This window comes from Panthera tigris, chromosome A2 (genome assembly GCF_018350195.1).
Source record: "Panthera tigris isolate Pti1 chromosome A2, P.tigris_Pti1_mat1.1, whole genome shotgun sequence".
NCBI lineage: Eukaryota > Metazoa > Chordata > Mammalia > Carnivora > Felidae > Panthera > Panthera tigris.
The window spans coordinates 4210875-4226971 of NC_056661.1; the positions used below are offsets into that span (position 1 = coordinate 4210875).

General features: G+C 52.7%; 1 protein-coding gene across 1 annotated transcript in view; it reads left to right on the plus strand.

Moving 5' to 3' along the window:
• CATSPERD (cation channel sperm associated auxiliary subunit delta) overlaps positions 1 to 16097 on the plus strand; it is a 43013-nt gene that overhangs the window by 15865 nt on the left and 11051 nt on the right. Inside the window, exons 8-16 of the mRNA XM_042977902.1 lie at positions 1253 to 1336; positions 3801 to 3951; positions 4824 to 4919; positions 7232 to 7314; positions 8539 to 8715; positions 10158 to 10271; positions 11041 to 11130; positions 11886 to 11944; positions 14681 to 14759. Coding sequence (XP_042833836.1) covers positions 1253 to 1336; positions 3801 to 3951; positions 4824 to 4919; positions 7232 to 7314; positions 8539 to 8715; positions 10158 to 10271; positions 11041 to 11130; positions 11886 to 11944; positions 14681 to 14759 — 933 coding nt within the window. The remainder of the gene's footprint in view (positions 1 to 1252; positions 1337 to 3800; positions 3952 to 4823; positions 4920 to 7231; positions 7315 to 8538; positions 8716 to 10157; positions 10272 to 11040; positions 11131 to 11885; positions 11945 to 14680; positions 14760 to 16097) is intronic.

Consider the following 16097-nt stretch of genomic DNA (forward strand, 5'->3'; position numbering starts at 1 on the left):
CAGCAGGGAAGGAATTGGCGTGTCTGGTGGGGAGCTGATGGGCAACTCCTGCCAGTTGGGATGGATTGACTGCCTGCTTTGGTCAGCTTGGGCCACCACAACAGACCCCACAGACTGGGTGACTCAAGCAACAGACATTTATTTCTCATAGTTCTAGAGGCTGCAAAGTCCAAGATTGAGACACTGGCAGATTCAGCCCTTGGCGAGGGCTCTCTTCCTGGCTCACAGATGGCCACCTTCTTACCGTGTCCTCACACGGAGAAGAGAGAACACTCTAGTGTCTCTTATGAGGAAGCTAACCCCATCATCAGGGCTCCACTCTTATGACCTCATCTGAACCTAATTACCTACCCGAGGCCCCACCTCCAAGGACTACCCCATTGGGGTTGCTGGTTTGAATGTTTGTGTCCCTCCCCCCAAAATGCATGTGCTGCCGTTCTAGTGCCTTATGTGATGGTATTAGGAGGTGGGCCTTTGGGAGCATTTAGATCATGAGGGTGGAGTCCCCATGATTGGGATTAGTGCCCTTATAAAAGAGGAGCCACAGAGAGCTTGCTAGCCTCCTTCTGCCATGTGAGGACACAGCAAGAAGACTGTAACCCAGAAGGGCCTTCACGTGACCCATGCTGGCACCTCGACCTCAGATTTGCAGCAATAAACTTCTGTTGTTTATAAGCTACCGCGTGGCATTTTGGCCAAAATGCACTAAGCAGCCAAAATGTCCATTAGCAGCCAAAACGGACTAAGACGGGGGGTTATGACTTTAACATACGAATTTGGTGGGGGAACACAATTCAGTTCATGGCACTGTCTATATTAGAAAATTCCCCTTAATAACTTAAGAGGCTTAAATAAAATAATAGTCCTTCTCTCTCTTACCCGGAGATGTCTGGAGGCAGCCAGCCGCGTTGTCCCATTGCCCCTAGGTTAGGGCCCTTGGGTGACCTCATGCCTCCACTTGGCTTCCAGACACTTTGCTGACCAACCAGAAATCAGGCATGAGGAACCAAGGCAGGAGGGAATGATTTAGGCAAGCATCTGGCAATCCGGGTCACACCACTTCCCCCAGCACGCCCCAAACAAGGCTGCCTTCATTCAAGGTTCTGTCCTACATGCTACATTTCCCTAGAGGGGAAATAGACCAGAACAAAATAGACTTTCCTTCATTTTAGCTTATTAGGTAATCTGGAGTTAAAACCAAACACATGTTAATGATTTCTTCATATGTGGTGTGTTTCTGTTTGTTTCACAGGCAGAACTAGTCGGGTCTTTGGGTGGGGTCTTCTACTTTCACTCCTTGTCACAGGTTGGGCTGCTTCTCATTGACCAAGGGAAGGTGAGTAGCTTTGGACTGGGAAGAAAGACTTAAGTGACCTTTGCCCTAAGCCAGGTTTTCGTTAAAACCCACACACTTGGATTTTCATGTCTGAAATCCATCTAGCTTTTCATTTACCTGTCTATCCATGTATCCATCTACCTAACCATCCATCCATCCATCCATCCATCCATCCACCTATCCTGCCTACTTATCCATCTATCCATCCATCCATCCATCCATCCATCCATCCACCTATCCTGCCTACTTATCCATCCATCCATCCATCCATCCCTTCATCCATCCACCCATCCATCCATCCCACTATCCCTCTACTCACCCATCCATCCATCCATCCATCCATCCATCCCTTCATCCATCCACCCATCCATCCATCCCACTATCCCTCTACTCACCCATCCATCCATCCATCCATCCACCTACCCATCCATCCATCCATCCATCCACCTACCCATCCATCCATCCATCCATCCACCTACCCATCCATCCATCCATCCATCCATCTATCCATCCATCCAACCATCCATCCACCTATCCTGCCTACTTATCCATCTATCCATCCATCCATCCATCCATCCATCCATCCATCCATTCATCCACCTATCCTGCCTACTTATCCATCCATCCATCCATCCCTTCATCCATCCACCCATCCATCCATCCCACTATCCCTCTACTCACCCATCCATCCATCCATCCATCCACCTATCCATCCATCCATCCATCCATCCATCCAACCATCCATCCACCTATCCTGCCTACTTATCCATCCATCCATCCATCCATCCATCCACCTATCCATCCATCCATCCATCCATCCATTTACCTACTTGTCCATCCATTCATCCACCCACCACTCCACCTACCTACTCAGCCGTTCATCCATCCATTTGCCTACCTATGCATCCATCTACCCACCTACCCACCCACACACCCACCACCCATCTCCGCCCGCATTCATTTGTCCACTCTTTCATGCACTTGGCAGTATTTAAGTGGTGTCCAGGAGGTGCTAAGCACTATGCTGAACACTAGGGATACAATACAAGGTGTGGGGCATGTGTCACTGACCGCGCAAAAGATCGTCTTAAATGTTTCATGTTGAACTATTGGCTAAAGATTATTTTCATGTGTATTCAGAAACTTGGCATATGAAACAGATATCACAGATACCCTTTAGAATAAGACTGGAAAGTGCATTTGAAGAAAAAAATATTAAGTCAGAAAAGGATTAGGTACAGTCAGTACCCAGGCATTTCAGATACTGTAAGTGGGATGTACAGCTCTGTGGTTCAGGGGAGCCCTGCTGTGAGGAAGCTTCCAGAATTTGGGCTGACCTCCGTGGCTGAAAGCCCCTCACCCCCTGATCAGGTGCGTGGTCCCGTCCCCACGTGAGTGCCCTCATTAGCATAAGGTTCCCTGGGCCGTGCATCGCTCTGGAGTGAGTGCGGTGGTGTCCACGTGGTTACCACGGGTGCACGATTTCTCAGGCCTGCCTACCCACAATCCCAGAGGCTTTGGCTGGCAGGCGTCTACACTGGGGGGTTTGCTCGCTGCACATTTGCATTCCTAGCCACTGGGCCCTTGACCCTAGGTCTCTGTCTGTAGTCCAGCTGAAGTCTGTCGAGGTGCCTTGACCACAGCCTCCTTAAGGAGAAGGAAGAAACCAGCAGGGCACATCTCTCTGCTTGGTACTCAGCACTCAGTACTCAGTGCTCAGTGCTTTTCCACTCCTGGCTTCCCTTCCCCCTGGCCCCTGAGTGCCTGAAACTTTAGGAGCCTTTGGTTTGGGGCTCCCTCTGCAGTGAGGGGAGCCCCTCGCCTGACCCCACGGCCCTCAACATGGGGGAGGGGTGGCCAGGAGCTCCGTGCTGTCTCTGGCCTCCCCTGTCAGCGATTCAAGTCTGACCTCCTTCGTGTTTGCTGTGTTGTCCTAGTTGGCTCCTCTGCCATCCGGCAGCCCAGCCTGGGGACAGGGGACGGGAGCCAGCCGGCGTATTACACAGGGGGCCTGGGTCGGGCCCGATGCGCCCTCACAGGCCCAGTGGGTCAGGGAGACGGGCCCGGCCCCCGTGTCCTCGAGGTGGGGGCACTGGGGGCCGCGTGCCATCCATCCTGCCCTGAGCGCGGTGTCTCTGGCAGCCCAGAGGGAGAGGGCAGGGCTCCTCTGCCTCGGCCGTGCGTGCCCTGTGGCAGGAATAGTTGTTTGGGGCCATCCCAGGCGCCCTGGGTGTGGAACAGCACCCCCGCCTCGTCCACCCCACGCCAGGAGCTCCCCCAGTCCCGACTGCCCCACACGTCCCAGACATCGCCCAGTGTCCCCTGGGGGCAGGGCCGCCCCAATGAGAACCACTGGCCCCGATAATAAGGTTTGAAGGAAGCCCCAGTGACCAAGCTCGCGGACGCCCTCGACCCCGTGACTCCTTCTGTCACCCCCCGGGATTCAGCGATCTCTTTCTCTCAGGCTATGTTCAGCTACTCAGAACACCCCCTGAACCGCAGTTTGGGGCTGCCCTTTGACTACAACGGGACCCTTGACATCCTCATCACCCCGGGCCAGAAAGGCATTCTGATCTTCTGGTTTGAGAAGAGCCTGTTGGTTTCTGGAAACGCAGGTGAGCGAGGCCCAGGCTTGGGGCCGCCCTCGGTGTCCCCACGGTGTCCCCTCGGGTGGGGAAAGCACAGCGGGTTTTTCTCTCCCTTGGCTTGAGCAGACTGGGACCAACCCATTCCCACTGTGAGCCCTCACTGTGTCCAGCACCCCACCACACCCCATTTCCTGCCTCCTCTAGTCTTTAGGGCCATGCGGGCAGGTTCTGAAAGTCACCCCTCACCCCAGTCACCTAGGACAACCCTGGTCTTCCAACCAGGAACCACGGATTCACGACTCTGGGACGTGGCTCAGGGCTTCCCCTGGCCGGGAAAAGTCACCACACCTCCGGCTGGCCTGCTACATGAGCCCCAGCCCGCCAGCCAGCATGAGACAGGGAGCAGAAGGCAGCCCCACCCTGGGAAGGCGGACTGTCAGGGCCCCCTGGGCACCAATGTGGCTGCAGGGGCACCTACAATCGCAGCCCGCTTCACAGCACCAGTCAGGCCGCCTGAACACCATTGTCCCCCCACCCCCACCCCAGCCCCACCCCACGCAAGGAAAGGGCTCAGGGCTGACTGGTCCATTCGGGGCGCTCATTCCAGAAAGGAAGCTCTGATTCCATGTTACCCATATAGTAAAAGGCATTCCAGGGCATTCACGCCTCCTGCGTGAGAAAACCAGTTCTCCGGAACCCTGCAGCCGGCGCCCGGTGTCCCTGTCCCACCCGGGCTTGCTTTGCTCAAACCTAAGCGCATTCTGTGCAACGCTCCACGGTGGTGCGGCCCCGGGCCATGTTTGCCTCCATTCGGTTACCACTTGAGTCGCTAACCAAGGGCTGGGGTGGGCGGGCGGCAGGGGTCCCTTTCCTCATGATCCTGCCCTGTCGTCTCATAGGTCAGCTCGTTTACCCTGTCCCCGTGGACGAAGAACCCCGCATCTCGTATTCTTCCGTTTCGGAAGCCAACGTCACCATCCACAACATCGCTGCCAGTGCGTGGCCAGCCTACGGGTAGCTTTCTAGAAGGTGCCCTACACTGGGCTTGTTCGCCGCCGACCCCGCTAGATCCGGTCCGGCCCAAACCAAACCACAGTGTGATCATCGCACGTTCGAGAGCAGCTCCCGCCATAAACTATTGTGCCTTTTCACCAGGATGGACCGTTCATCGGGTGCTCGCTTCCTAAGGCCGCTACACAAATGCCTACAAACCGGGGAAGGAGGGTGGGGGGAAGGTTCTAGAGGCCGGAAGTCCGACATCAACATGTGGGCTGGCCCGTGCTCCCCGCCAGAGGCTCTAGGACAGGATGTGCCCCAGGCCTGTCTCTCTGGGTTGTAGACGGTCCTTGTCCCCTATGTCTGCACACTGTGCCCCCTACTGGGCATGTCTCCATGTCCATATTTCCCCTTTAAAAAAAATTTAATGTTTTCTTAAGGGGGGCGTGGAGCAAGGCAGAGAAAGAGGGAGACACAGAATCGGAAGCAGAGACACAGAATCTGAGCTGTCAGCACAGAGCCCAACGCGGGTCTCGAACCCACAAACTGAGACCTGAACCAAAGTCGGACACTCAACCGACTGAGCCTCCCAGGCGCCCCATGTTTCCCCTTTTTATAAGGATGCCAGTCATATTGGATTAGGACCCACCCTGATGACCTCACTGGGACTTGATCACGTCTGGAAAGACCTGATCTCCAAATACAGTCCCCTGCTGAGGTCCTGGGGGTTAGGACCCCAATCTGTCTTTTTTGGAGGGGACATGTTTCAACCCCCACCAGCTGGCATCCCCAGGATTTCTTTGCAACCAAATCATTGTCCTGGTGCTGTCTTAAAAGATGACATTCGCCCGAGTAATTCTCCTCACACGGTTCGTGGGTTGGAAAGGCAAATAGTGGAGTAAACCGGGCGAAGGGGGCCGTCGCTTGAGTTTTAAGTCACTATTTCCCTCTGTGCATGGGGTCCCTTAGACCCCTTAGAGGTGCATGGTCCCTTAGAGGAATTTTTCTTCTTAACGTTACAAATACAATTAATTCCTGCATACCTGAAACCTTCTACCTGTTATACAGCCAAGTCCCCATTTCGTCAACCTGGGGACACTCGGCGGTGTCTGGGGACATCCGTGGTTGTCTCATCGGGGGGCGTGCTCCTAGTATCTACTGGGTAGAGGCCAGGGATGCTGCTTAACATCCTATAGTGCCAGGATGCACCCACCCCCACCCCCAAACTACCGCAAAGAAGGATCTGGTCCCTAACCTCACTAGCGCCAAGGTCGAGAAACCCTCAGTACATTAATTCACTCCTCGCTCCTCAAACACACCTCCACTTTTCTATATCAGAGGCTTTCCCCAAGGTTCAGCTTAAGCCTCACTTTCTCTGAAAGCTTCCTTGTTTGTCTTTTTTTTTTTTTTTTAAGAATAAAAATACACATCCGGTCATGTTGACCCTTTCAGAAAACCTTTTAGTGCTCTCCTGTGCTCCTTGGAGCTCTGTGTCTGCGAAAGACCAGAAACAACCTCCAGGCCCACCCGTGGAGGACCGGTTAGTTCAGTTCTAGTTCATCCGGGCACATGCATACACACGGAAGAAAACAATTTTTGTTTAGCATCCGACTCTGGGTTTCTGCTCAGGTCATGATCTCAACGGTTCGTGAGTTCGAGCCCCCCATCAGGCTTGGCGCTGATGGCTGAGCCTTCTTGGGATTCTCTGTCTCCCTCCCTCTCGCCTACCCTCCTGCTCATTCTATCTCTCTCTCTCTCTCTCTCTCTCTCAAGATCAACAAACTTCAAAAAAAAATACAGTTTTCTTAGAACGCAATCACATCCGTTCATTTACAACTAACTGGTCTGTAGCTGCTGTCAGAGAGCTGAACACTTGTAACAAAGCACCTGACCAGCAAAGCAGAAAACATTTGCCATCTGGCCTTTTTTTAAAAAAAAAAATTTTTTTTTAACGTTTATTTATTTTTGAGATAGAGAGAGACAGAGCATGAGTGGGGCAGGGGCAGAGAGAGAGGGAGACACAGAATCCGAAGCAGGCTTCAGGCTCTGAGCTGTCAGCACACAGCCCGACGCGGGGCTCGAACTCACGGACTGCGAGATCATGACCTGAGCCGAAGTCGGACGCTCAACCAACCAAGCCACCCAGGCGCCCCTGCCATCTGGCTTTTTACAAAAGAAGTTTGCTGACCCCTGGTCTATATGATGGAATGGGGCGGAATTGTTTTTTAACAGCTTGTTAGATTTGTTCCAGTTTTGTCCACGGAAACAGCCCTCATTTCCATTTTGTTCTGTCTTGTTTCTTTTCTCCTAGATCAGAATGAACTGGCAGTCTTAACTCGGGAGAACAGTTTGTATTATGGCAGCCTCGGAATCCTGCCAAGTTCTCTAATCAAAGTAGGTACAATCAAAGTGTTGCTTATCGCCGTGTCGGTGAGGAATTACGGTCTCGTTCTCAAGCCGCCGATCCTTTTCCTGAAGGCGGGAAATCATTCTAGTTATGAAAATAGTAGTGGTAGTTTAATAACAACGGCAATCGCTTAATGATTTTAATTAATATGGGATTTACGGCCACAGCAGCTAAAACTTACTGGGCGTTCAGGATATAGTAGGTGCTGGTCTGAGCGGTTTCCCTCTGTTAACCCCATTTAATCCCGACCATCGTCTTAGAAGTAGAACCTCGGGGGCACCTGGGGGGCTTGGTTGGCGGACCATGTGACTCTTGATCTTGGGCTGTGAGTTCGAGCCCCACGTTGAGGGTAGAGATAACTAAAAAAGAAATAAACAAATAATCGTAAAAAAAAAAAAAAAAGAAGTCGAAGAACCTTGTATTGTCCCCATTGGACAGACAGAAAAACTGAGTCACAGAGAGACCGGAAGCGGTGATGCCACAGTTATTTCACATCCCCTTTTACGTCATGCCTAATTTTATTTCACTCTCACAAAACCCCAGGAAGGAGATAATATCATCCAACTTTTACACGAGAGGAAAAACTGAAGTTCAGATTTCTCTCTTTCTTAAGGGCCCGTTAACTCATTAGCAGCTAAGCCAGAAAAGAAACGTGAGGACTGTTAAAGTTAACTTATTTTTGAGAGAGAAAGTGAACGTAGGAGGAGCAGAGAGAGAGGGAAAGAGAGGGAGAGGGAGGGAGGGAGGGAGAGAGAAAGAGAGAGAGAGAGAGAGAGAGAGAGAGAGAGAGAATCCCAAGCAGGCTACACGCTGTCAGCACAGAGCCTGATACGGGGCTCGAACTCACAAACTGTGAGATTATGACCTGAGTCAAAACCAAGAGTCGGACACTTAACCGACTGAGCCACCCAGGACCCCGTCACATTGACACATTCTTGACAACCACGGCATTTTCTGGGGGAGGGTCATTAGCTTTCGTCCGACTTTCCAGAGCGGTCCGGGACCTGTGGATAAGTCTAGAATTATTTCCTGTGTATCCTCTCTGCTGAGGAAATACGGAGTTTCCATCATTAATCACCAAGGAATGAATGAAGCGTACTGATGACTTTATCTGGTCTTCCTTCTAAATGTAAACCTGAATCGTGAGATAAAATTTACATCCTCAAAAAAGACTTAGAATGACCTGATCTCTCAAGTTGCTTTTCTCTTAGTTTTCAGGCCAAAACATCTGGTCCCAAGAGGCAGCCGTGATGTTCACTGATGTGGGGCAAGTGGAAATACTGACCCCGCTCCCCGATCCAATGTTTCCAGCTTTTGATTTCCAGAGGTGCCCTATGAACGTTCAGGAGATTCTCATGGATCCCCAACTGCAAGTTGACATTTGCAAAGTATGTGATCGTAACTGTTTAGATCAATGTTCCAGGCACCCTTTCTTTCTTTCTTTTTTTTTTTTAACGCTTATTTTTGAGAGAGAGAGAGAGAGAGCATGGGGCAGGGGCAGAGAGAGAGGGAGACACAGAATCTGAAGCAGGCTCCGTGCTGAGAGCAGAGAGCCCGATGCAGGACTTGAACCCATGAACTGTGAGATCATGACCGGAGCCGAAGTCGGCCGCTTAACCGACCGAGCCACCCAGGCGCCCCTAGGGTGTCCATTTCCAAATGGCCTTTGGATCCACGGCATTTAGCGATATGGGAAACAACTACTGAGTGTATCGATCTATGAAAATATCCTCTTATGAAATGATGGTGCTAGGAGACGGGAGTGATTTTTTTTCTTCTTTCCTCTACTTGCCACAATAAACTATCAGTCCCCAGCCATGGGGATTTTCTGGTGGGCCCTTGAACTCTTCTGGGGAAAAAGGCTGTGCCTTTAGCAAGTGGTTTTCCCAAATCCCACCCCCACCAAAAGCCCCACCCAAACCAGCAACTACACAGTGTAACAAAAACCCACGGGTGACGGGGCGCCTGGCTGACTCAGTCGGAAAAGCATTGTGATTTTTGATCTCCAGGGCGTGAGTTTGAGCCCCACGTTGGGCTACAGCCTACTTTAAAAACAAAAACAAAAACGCAGGGGCGCCTGGGGGGCTCCGTCGGTTAAGCGTCCGACTTCGGCTCAGGTCACGATCTCACATTTCGTGGGTTCGAGCCCCGCGTCAGGCTCTGTGTCAACATCTCGGAGCCTGGAGCCCGTTTCCGATTCTGTGTCTCCCTCTCTCTCTGCCCTTCCCCTGTTCACGCTCTGTCTCTCTCTGTCTCCCCAAAATAAATAAATGTTAAAAAAAAAAAAAAGCAAAACACAAAAATCCCCCGGATGAAAGCTGGGCAGCAAAGATAAATCACGCAGTATTAGATAATAAGCCAAAGTGTAATAACCCAAACCCGACAGGCCCATCCTCGAACGCCCACCTGCACCAGGAAAATCCAGACTGTGAGAATCTACGGGTCCAGCAGCCGGGGGGCTTCAGCGATGAAGAGACACGAAGAGGGCGGGGTGAGGGGGGAGCCTGTGGATTGCAAGGGGCTTAGAACAATGTTTGAAAACGGGCCGGACCAAGTTACATCACCTAGGGATGCACACTTGGCAAAGAAGCAACTATGGCAAAAATCAGGCGTGGTGGGGGGGGGGGGAGACTTCTAGAAAGAGGAGGCTCGTCTGCAATGGGGTGGGCCGCGAGGCTCTACGGGGGGGGGGGGGGCGGCTGCAGGATCCGGCAGGGAAGACAGTGGCGTGCACGAAAGACTAGAAGGTTCCATCCCCAGGGGAGACCGCTGCCTGCCCGCCCCCGAGAATCTGACGCGACGGATTGATTTGCGCGGCGTTTCTGCCCAGGTAGAGCTTCTGCAAGGAGAGTTTGACAACAGGATGTACAGCATCGACATGAACAGCAAACTGCAGCTCACAGCGCTCATGATTCCGCGGCCAGGCAGGTCACCGGTCCCACTGGTAAGGCCACCTCCTCCTGACGCCATCCGGTGCCTCTGGTACTTGGGGGCCCCCCAGCGTCGCAGGCCCTGCGAGTCCCCTGGCACCGCCGGGGAGAGCCCTCACCCGTGACGCTGTGGAGAAACGGCCTCCGCCCGGCTGGCCTCCTTCCCCGGGGCCTCCGTGCCTCCTTCTCCATCCTGCTTCTGGGCTGTTCTATGCTTCCCACTCCTCTTCCTCAGCCCAGCCGGACCCCGCTTCTGTGCTTCCGGCCAGCAGTCCCGCCTCCCGCCTCCCCTCACAGGGCGGGAGGTGCTCAAGAGACAGTGGGGGTCCCCAGACCTGAAACCCAAGTGGCCAAGCCCAGACTCTCGGGCGGTGGGGGGGAGGGTGCGGATTAATGTAAGGCCATGGGGTGAAGTCCAGCCAGGGGAGGCCAGGCTGGCTCCGGCTCTTATCTCGGGCTCTCCCCTCGGCCTCCTGCGCAGGACGGGCCTCCTTGGGGGGCCCTCTGGGGGGGTGGGTGCAGACCCACCAGCAGGGACGGGTCTGGGTCCCGCAGCTCCAAGCCGTCTGCAGTGCCGGGGCTCAGAGGCCACACTGGGGGGTAGACGAGGTGGGGCGGGGGCATGGGGATCGGAGGGGCGGCTGCCTTTGCAGAGCAAGCTCGGTTTTTAGTGTGAAGGGGCACAGGGGTCCCCTGTGGGTGAGACCCCAGTGGCGCCCTTTTGTGTCCCCCGGCCCCAGTAAATGGTGTGCGTCTCCTTCCCCACCCCCCACCCCCCACCAGGCAATGGTGAGCAACCCCCACTCCCTGGGGCTGCAGGTGGCCATCTACGAGGACGGCTATACCTACGACGGAAACACCAAGCACAGACTGGTGAGCAGCGCCCCTGCCCCAGGCCCAGGTCAGTGCAGGGAAGGGCACAGCCTTGACTGGGCCCAGCCAGGTCCGGCCGCCTGAAGGCTTCCTCGCCCGCCCGCCCGCCCGCGGCTGGATAAGGCACTAAAGCATCTGGAGAGGACACAGCCCTGCTGCTCCCCGCCCCTCCCCTGCTCCCTGCAGGCAGGAAGCACAGGGGACAAGCAGGAGGACGTGACAGAGAGCCTAACATAGCCCCAGGGAAATCTGGGTAGCTGGGTAAACTGAGGCACGAGGATGGAGGTGAAACGGGGGGCGGGGGGGCAGGAGGGTCTTGGCCAAACGGGAGGCCAGGGTGCTCCACGGGGCCGAGCCAGGCCTCACGGTCACACCGTGGAGTTCGCACTTGACCCCGGAAGCCTAGGGTAGGGTTGGGCGGTTTCCACAAAACGGGAACCTGACAAGGCATCAGTCAGCCACAGGGGGATTTTCGGACCGGTCCCCGTCACCTCCTAAAGAAGAGGGGAAACAAAGTCACCCCTCACTCCGGGTCCCTCAGACAAAGGCAGCCAGGAAACGAAGGAGCTTGGGGTCGGTCATTTCTATGAACTTCTAGAAGCCTCTCACCGGTGGTACAATTAGAATCAAGAGGCAGCTGGATGCTTTCCAGGCTCCTCCTCACAAAGCCCCGTCCTACCTCAGTGTCCCCCCCGAGCCCGGATCCTCAGCCACCCCGGGCTGCCCCACCGTTGTGTTTTTTCTCGGTTCCACAGAACATCTCCCTGAGGCAGCAGCACCACTGGGGCAGGGCCAACCCCAACTTCACCTCCAGGTACGCGGTCGCCTAGGTGGGAGTGGGCGGCCCCTGGGTATGGGGTTCCCTTGACAGATCTGGGAACGCGGGGCCGAGATCCAGACTCCCTCCCTCCAAGGACAGTAAGGCCAGAATAGTTGGCAACACTTTCTAAATGGTGGTTCCTCAAAACATTGAACATAGAATTACCATACGACCTGGCAACCCCGCTTCTGGGTCTACACCCGGAAGAATGGGAAGCAGGACTGGAACAGATACGTGCACACCCGTGTTTACAGCAGCCTGATTCACAATCACCAAAACGTGGAAACAGCCCCGTATCCGCAGACGGCCCAGTGGGTGGACACAGTGTGGTCCATCCACACGCTGGGATATCACCCAGCCTCAGGAAGGAGGGACGTCCTGCCGCCTGCCACCACGTGGATGGACCCTGAGGACGCTGTGTGCGGTGACAGAAGCCAGACACAGAAGGATACGTCCTGCGTGACCCCACGCACAGGGGGTCCCTGGAATATGTATTTCAACAAGTCTTCATTCTACATGTGGAATTTTGTATCACTGTATCACATAATTGGAATTTGCTAAGACATCGGAACTAAAGTGTTCTAGGGGCGCCTGGGGGGCTCAGTCGGTTGAGCGTCCCACTTCGGCTCCGGTCACAATCTCGCGGTTCGTGAGTTCGAGCCCCGTGTCGGGCTCTGTGCTGACAGCTCGGAGCCTGGAGCCTGCTTCGGGTTCTGTGTCTCCTTCTCTCTCTTTGCCCCTCCCCCGTTCACACTCTGTCTCTCTCTCTCTCTCTCTGTCAAAAACAAATAAACATTAAAAAAATATTTAACTCAATTTTTTATGTACTTGGCAATTAAAAAAAATCAACCAGATCTCCCAGTAGGGATTTTCAGACCACATGCTCAGACCACAATCCAACAAAACTAGAACTGAATGGCCAGAAAAACAAAACCAATGACAAAAAGCCCCCTTTCTTGGAAAGTAACAGACGCTTTTATAAATAACCCTTGAATCCTAGAATCCATGCAACACGGCTGAAACATACTCAGAGGAAAATCTGTATCCTGAGCACTTTTATTATGAGGGGGAAGAATGGGTTGAAGACGCATGAAGTAAACATTGAACTTAAAGAACCAGGGGAACCACAAAAAGAAGGGAGTTAACGATGATACAATCTGAAATGTATTAAACGGAGGGCAAAAAGACAGGATAAAGTCAAAGTGACACATAAAGCTGGTTCTTCAGAAGCCCGGTACACAAGGCGACCCCGCAATCCTGACGAAGGAGGAGAGAATTGAAATAAACAGTAGAACAGAAAATGACCAGTGTGGGGACTTATGAAAGAATAAGGGGAGGGGCTTCACCCAACTCAAAAGCTCCCACACAGTGAAGGAAGCCACCCACAAAATGAAAAGGCGGCCCACGGACTGGGAGAAGACGCCGATGTCCAAAACACGTCAGGAACACGCGCAGCTCAAGAACAACAACGACAACCCGATGAAAAAATGGGCAGAAGATCTGAAGAGACGCTTTTCCAGAGAAGACATCCACATGGCCAACAGACACGTGAAAAGATGCCCCCACGTCACTCAGCATCAGGGAAACGCAGATCAAAAGCACATCGAGACACCACCTCACACCCGTCACGATGGCTACAATCAACAACACAAGAAATGAGGGTTGGCGAGGATGCGGAGAAAGGGGCGCCCTGGACTGTCGGTGGGAATGAAACGGAGACCCACCACACAACCCAATTCCAGGTCTGACTATTTGAAGAAGACCGAAACGCTACTTTGAAACAATACACGCGCCCCTTTGTCGCAGCATCATTTACAAAAGCCAAATTATGGAAGCCATCTGATCTAAGCAATCCATCTAGAGGGGAATGGATGAAGAAGACGCGGTGTATGTATACAATGAAATACGCCCCCAGTTATAACATAAAGAAGTCATGGGGATGTACTGAAGTGCCTGGGTAACACGGTCAGTAATGTTGTATTAACTTTGTATGGTGACAGACGGTAACTAGCCTATTAATGGCGATCCTTTTGCAATGTATGCAGACATTAAATAACTATGTTGTATGCCTGGAACTAAGATGATATTGCATTTCTTTAAAGAAAAATTTTTAAATGCTTTTATTTTTTGAAAGAGAGAGAGAGAGAGACAGAGACAGAGACAGAGATGAGTGGGGGAGGGGCAGAGAGAGGAGAGGGAGACACAGAATCCGAAGCAGGCTCCGGGCTCTGACCTGTCAAAACGGAGCTGGACGCGGGGCTCGAACTCGTGAACCGCGAGATCGTGACCTGAGCCGAAGTCAGACGTGCAACAGACTGAGCCACCCAGGAGCCCCAATATGATATTGTATTGCAATTATACTTCAGTGAAAAACAGAACAAGAAAACATTATACGCAGCTAGGTGATAATAATGCTGTGATACGTAGCTAGGTAATAATAATGGATGTCAGATGTGGTTTTCAAGAAGTTGTTATACGTCAATGAATAAAACTGACTCAAGAAGAGGTAGAAACTCAAGGGAGGGTGGGGCCGCCACGTGTGAGCAGAGGTTCTCCGTCAGTATTCTGGAACAAATGGATGAATGGATGGACAAGCGGAGGCCTGGATGGATGATGGATGGATGGATGGATGGATGGATAAGTAAATCGGTGGGTTGGTGATTGTTTTTAACCCTGATACTATTTGTGACACACTGATATGCGATAATACGCACTCCCATTGCCTCGCAGCATAAAGAAACCCACAGTATCTACCATCACTCTGGACGTAGCCAACAAGGAAATTTCCTGTGTGGACCTCAAGCCACTGGTACGTCCCAAATTTTCCCTGTCCCATATTCTTTGTTGTTAGCGTTAAGAATAATGGTGGTGGGTCTCCCCTGGATTTCCCCTGAGGGGCTGGCCGAGCCTATGTTCAGGATTTGAAAATGGAGGTGATCTGGTCCCAGTTGCGAGGGTCACTCCCTGCCCCCCGCCGCCCCGCAACAGCATCCCCCAGGTCTGCCCCTCAAGACTCACCATCCTAGGAGCAGGTGTCTCGTCTCGTTCCTTGGTCATCCCCAGAACACCTCTGGCCAACTCTGGTGACAGCACTCCTCGGTGCTCCCAAGAGAACGGAAAACCGCACACATCCACACGGAAACCTGTACACATATATTCACGGTGGCCTTATTTGTAATAGTCAAAAGGTGTTAGCTACCCAAGTGTCCACTGATGGATGAACCAATAAACACAGTGCGGTCCGTTCTGACACCCACCACAACATGGATGGATCTTGAAGATGTTACGCTCAGTGAAAGAAGTCAATCCCAGAAGTACAAATACTGTCTGATTCCTCTTCTCTGAGGTCCCCAGAGCAGTCCCGTCCACAGAGACAGATGGTGGGCACCAGGGGTGGGGCAGGGGGTGGGGTGTCAGGACTCATGGGGACGGTCTCAGTTTGGGGAGATGAGAAGGTTCTGGAAACAGTTGGTGGGGGTGGGTGTACAGCCGTGTGAGTGCGCCTGACGGCCTTGAGCTTTGCGCTTAAAATCGTTAACATGGTACATTTCACGTTATGTGTATTTTACCACATTTTTAAAGTTTATTTATTGATTGATTTACTTATTTATTTAAAGTTTATTTACTTATTTGGAGAGAAAGAGAAATAGAGAGAGCAGGGGAGGGGCAGAGAGAGAGAGAGAGAGAGAGAGAGGGAGAGAGAGAATCCCAAGACAGCAAGGCTCTGTGCTGTCAGCACAGATGTGGGGCTCGATCTCACGAACCATGAGATTATGACCTGAACCGGAAAGGAGTTAGACGCTTAACCAGCTGAGCCACCCAGGCGCCCCTTTACCACGATTTTCGTAAAATTGATAGGAATATTGCGTCCTGTCCCGTGGTAAATCCGTGTTTGTCTTTTGTATGCCAAGTATTGTCCCACGTTTATCAACTGGCCTCTGGTTGGAACTAAGATATAAGCTAGTGACGGGGGACTTAACTGCACCCCCATAGCTCTGGCAAGCCCTTAGGGCTTGAGCTCCGCGGGGCCAGGCCCAGTTACGGTGAGTCCCGGGAGACTGGGTCACCGTGTCAGGATCTGGGCACACCGTTTCCTGTCTCTCCTGGGTGTGAGTGTCCCCACGTGGGTTCTTACCACAGCCGGGCC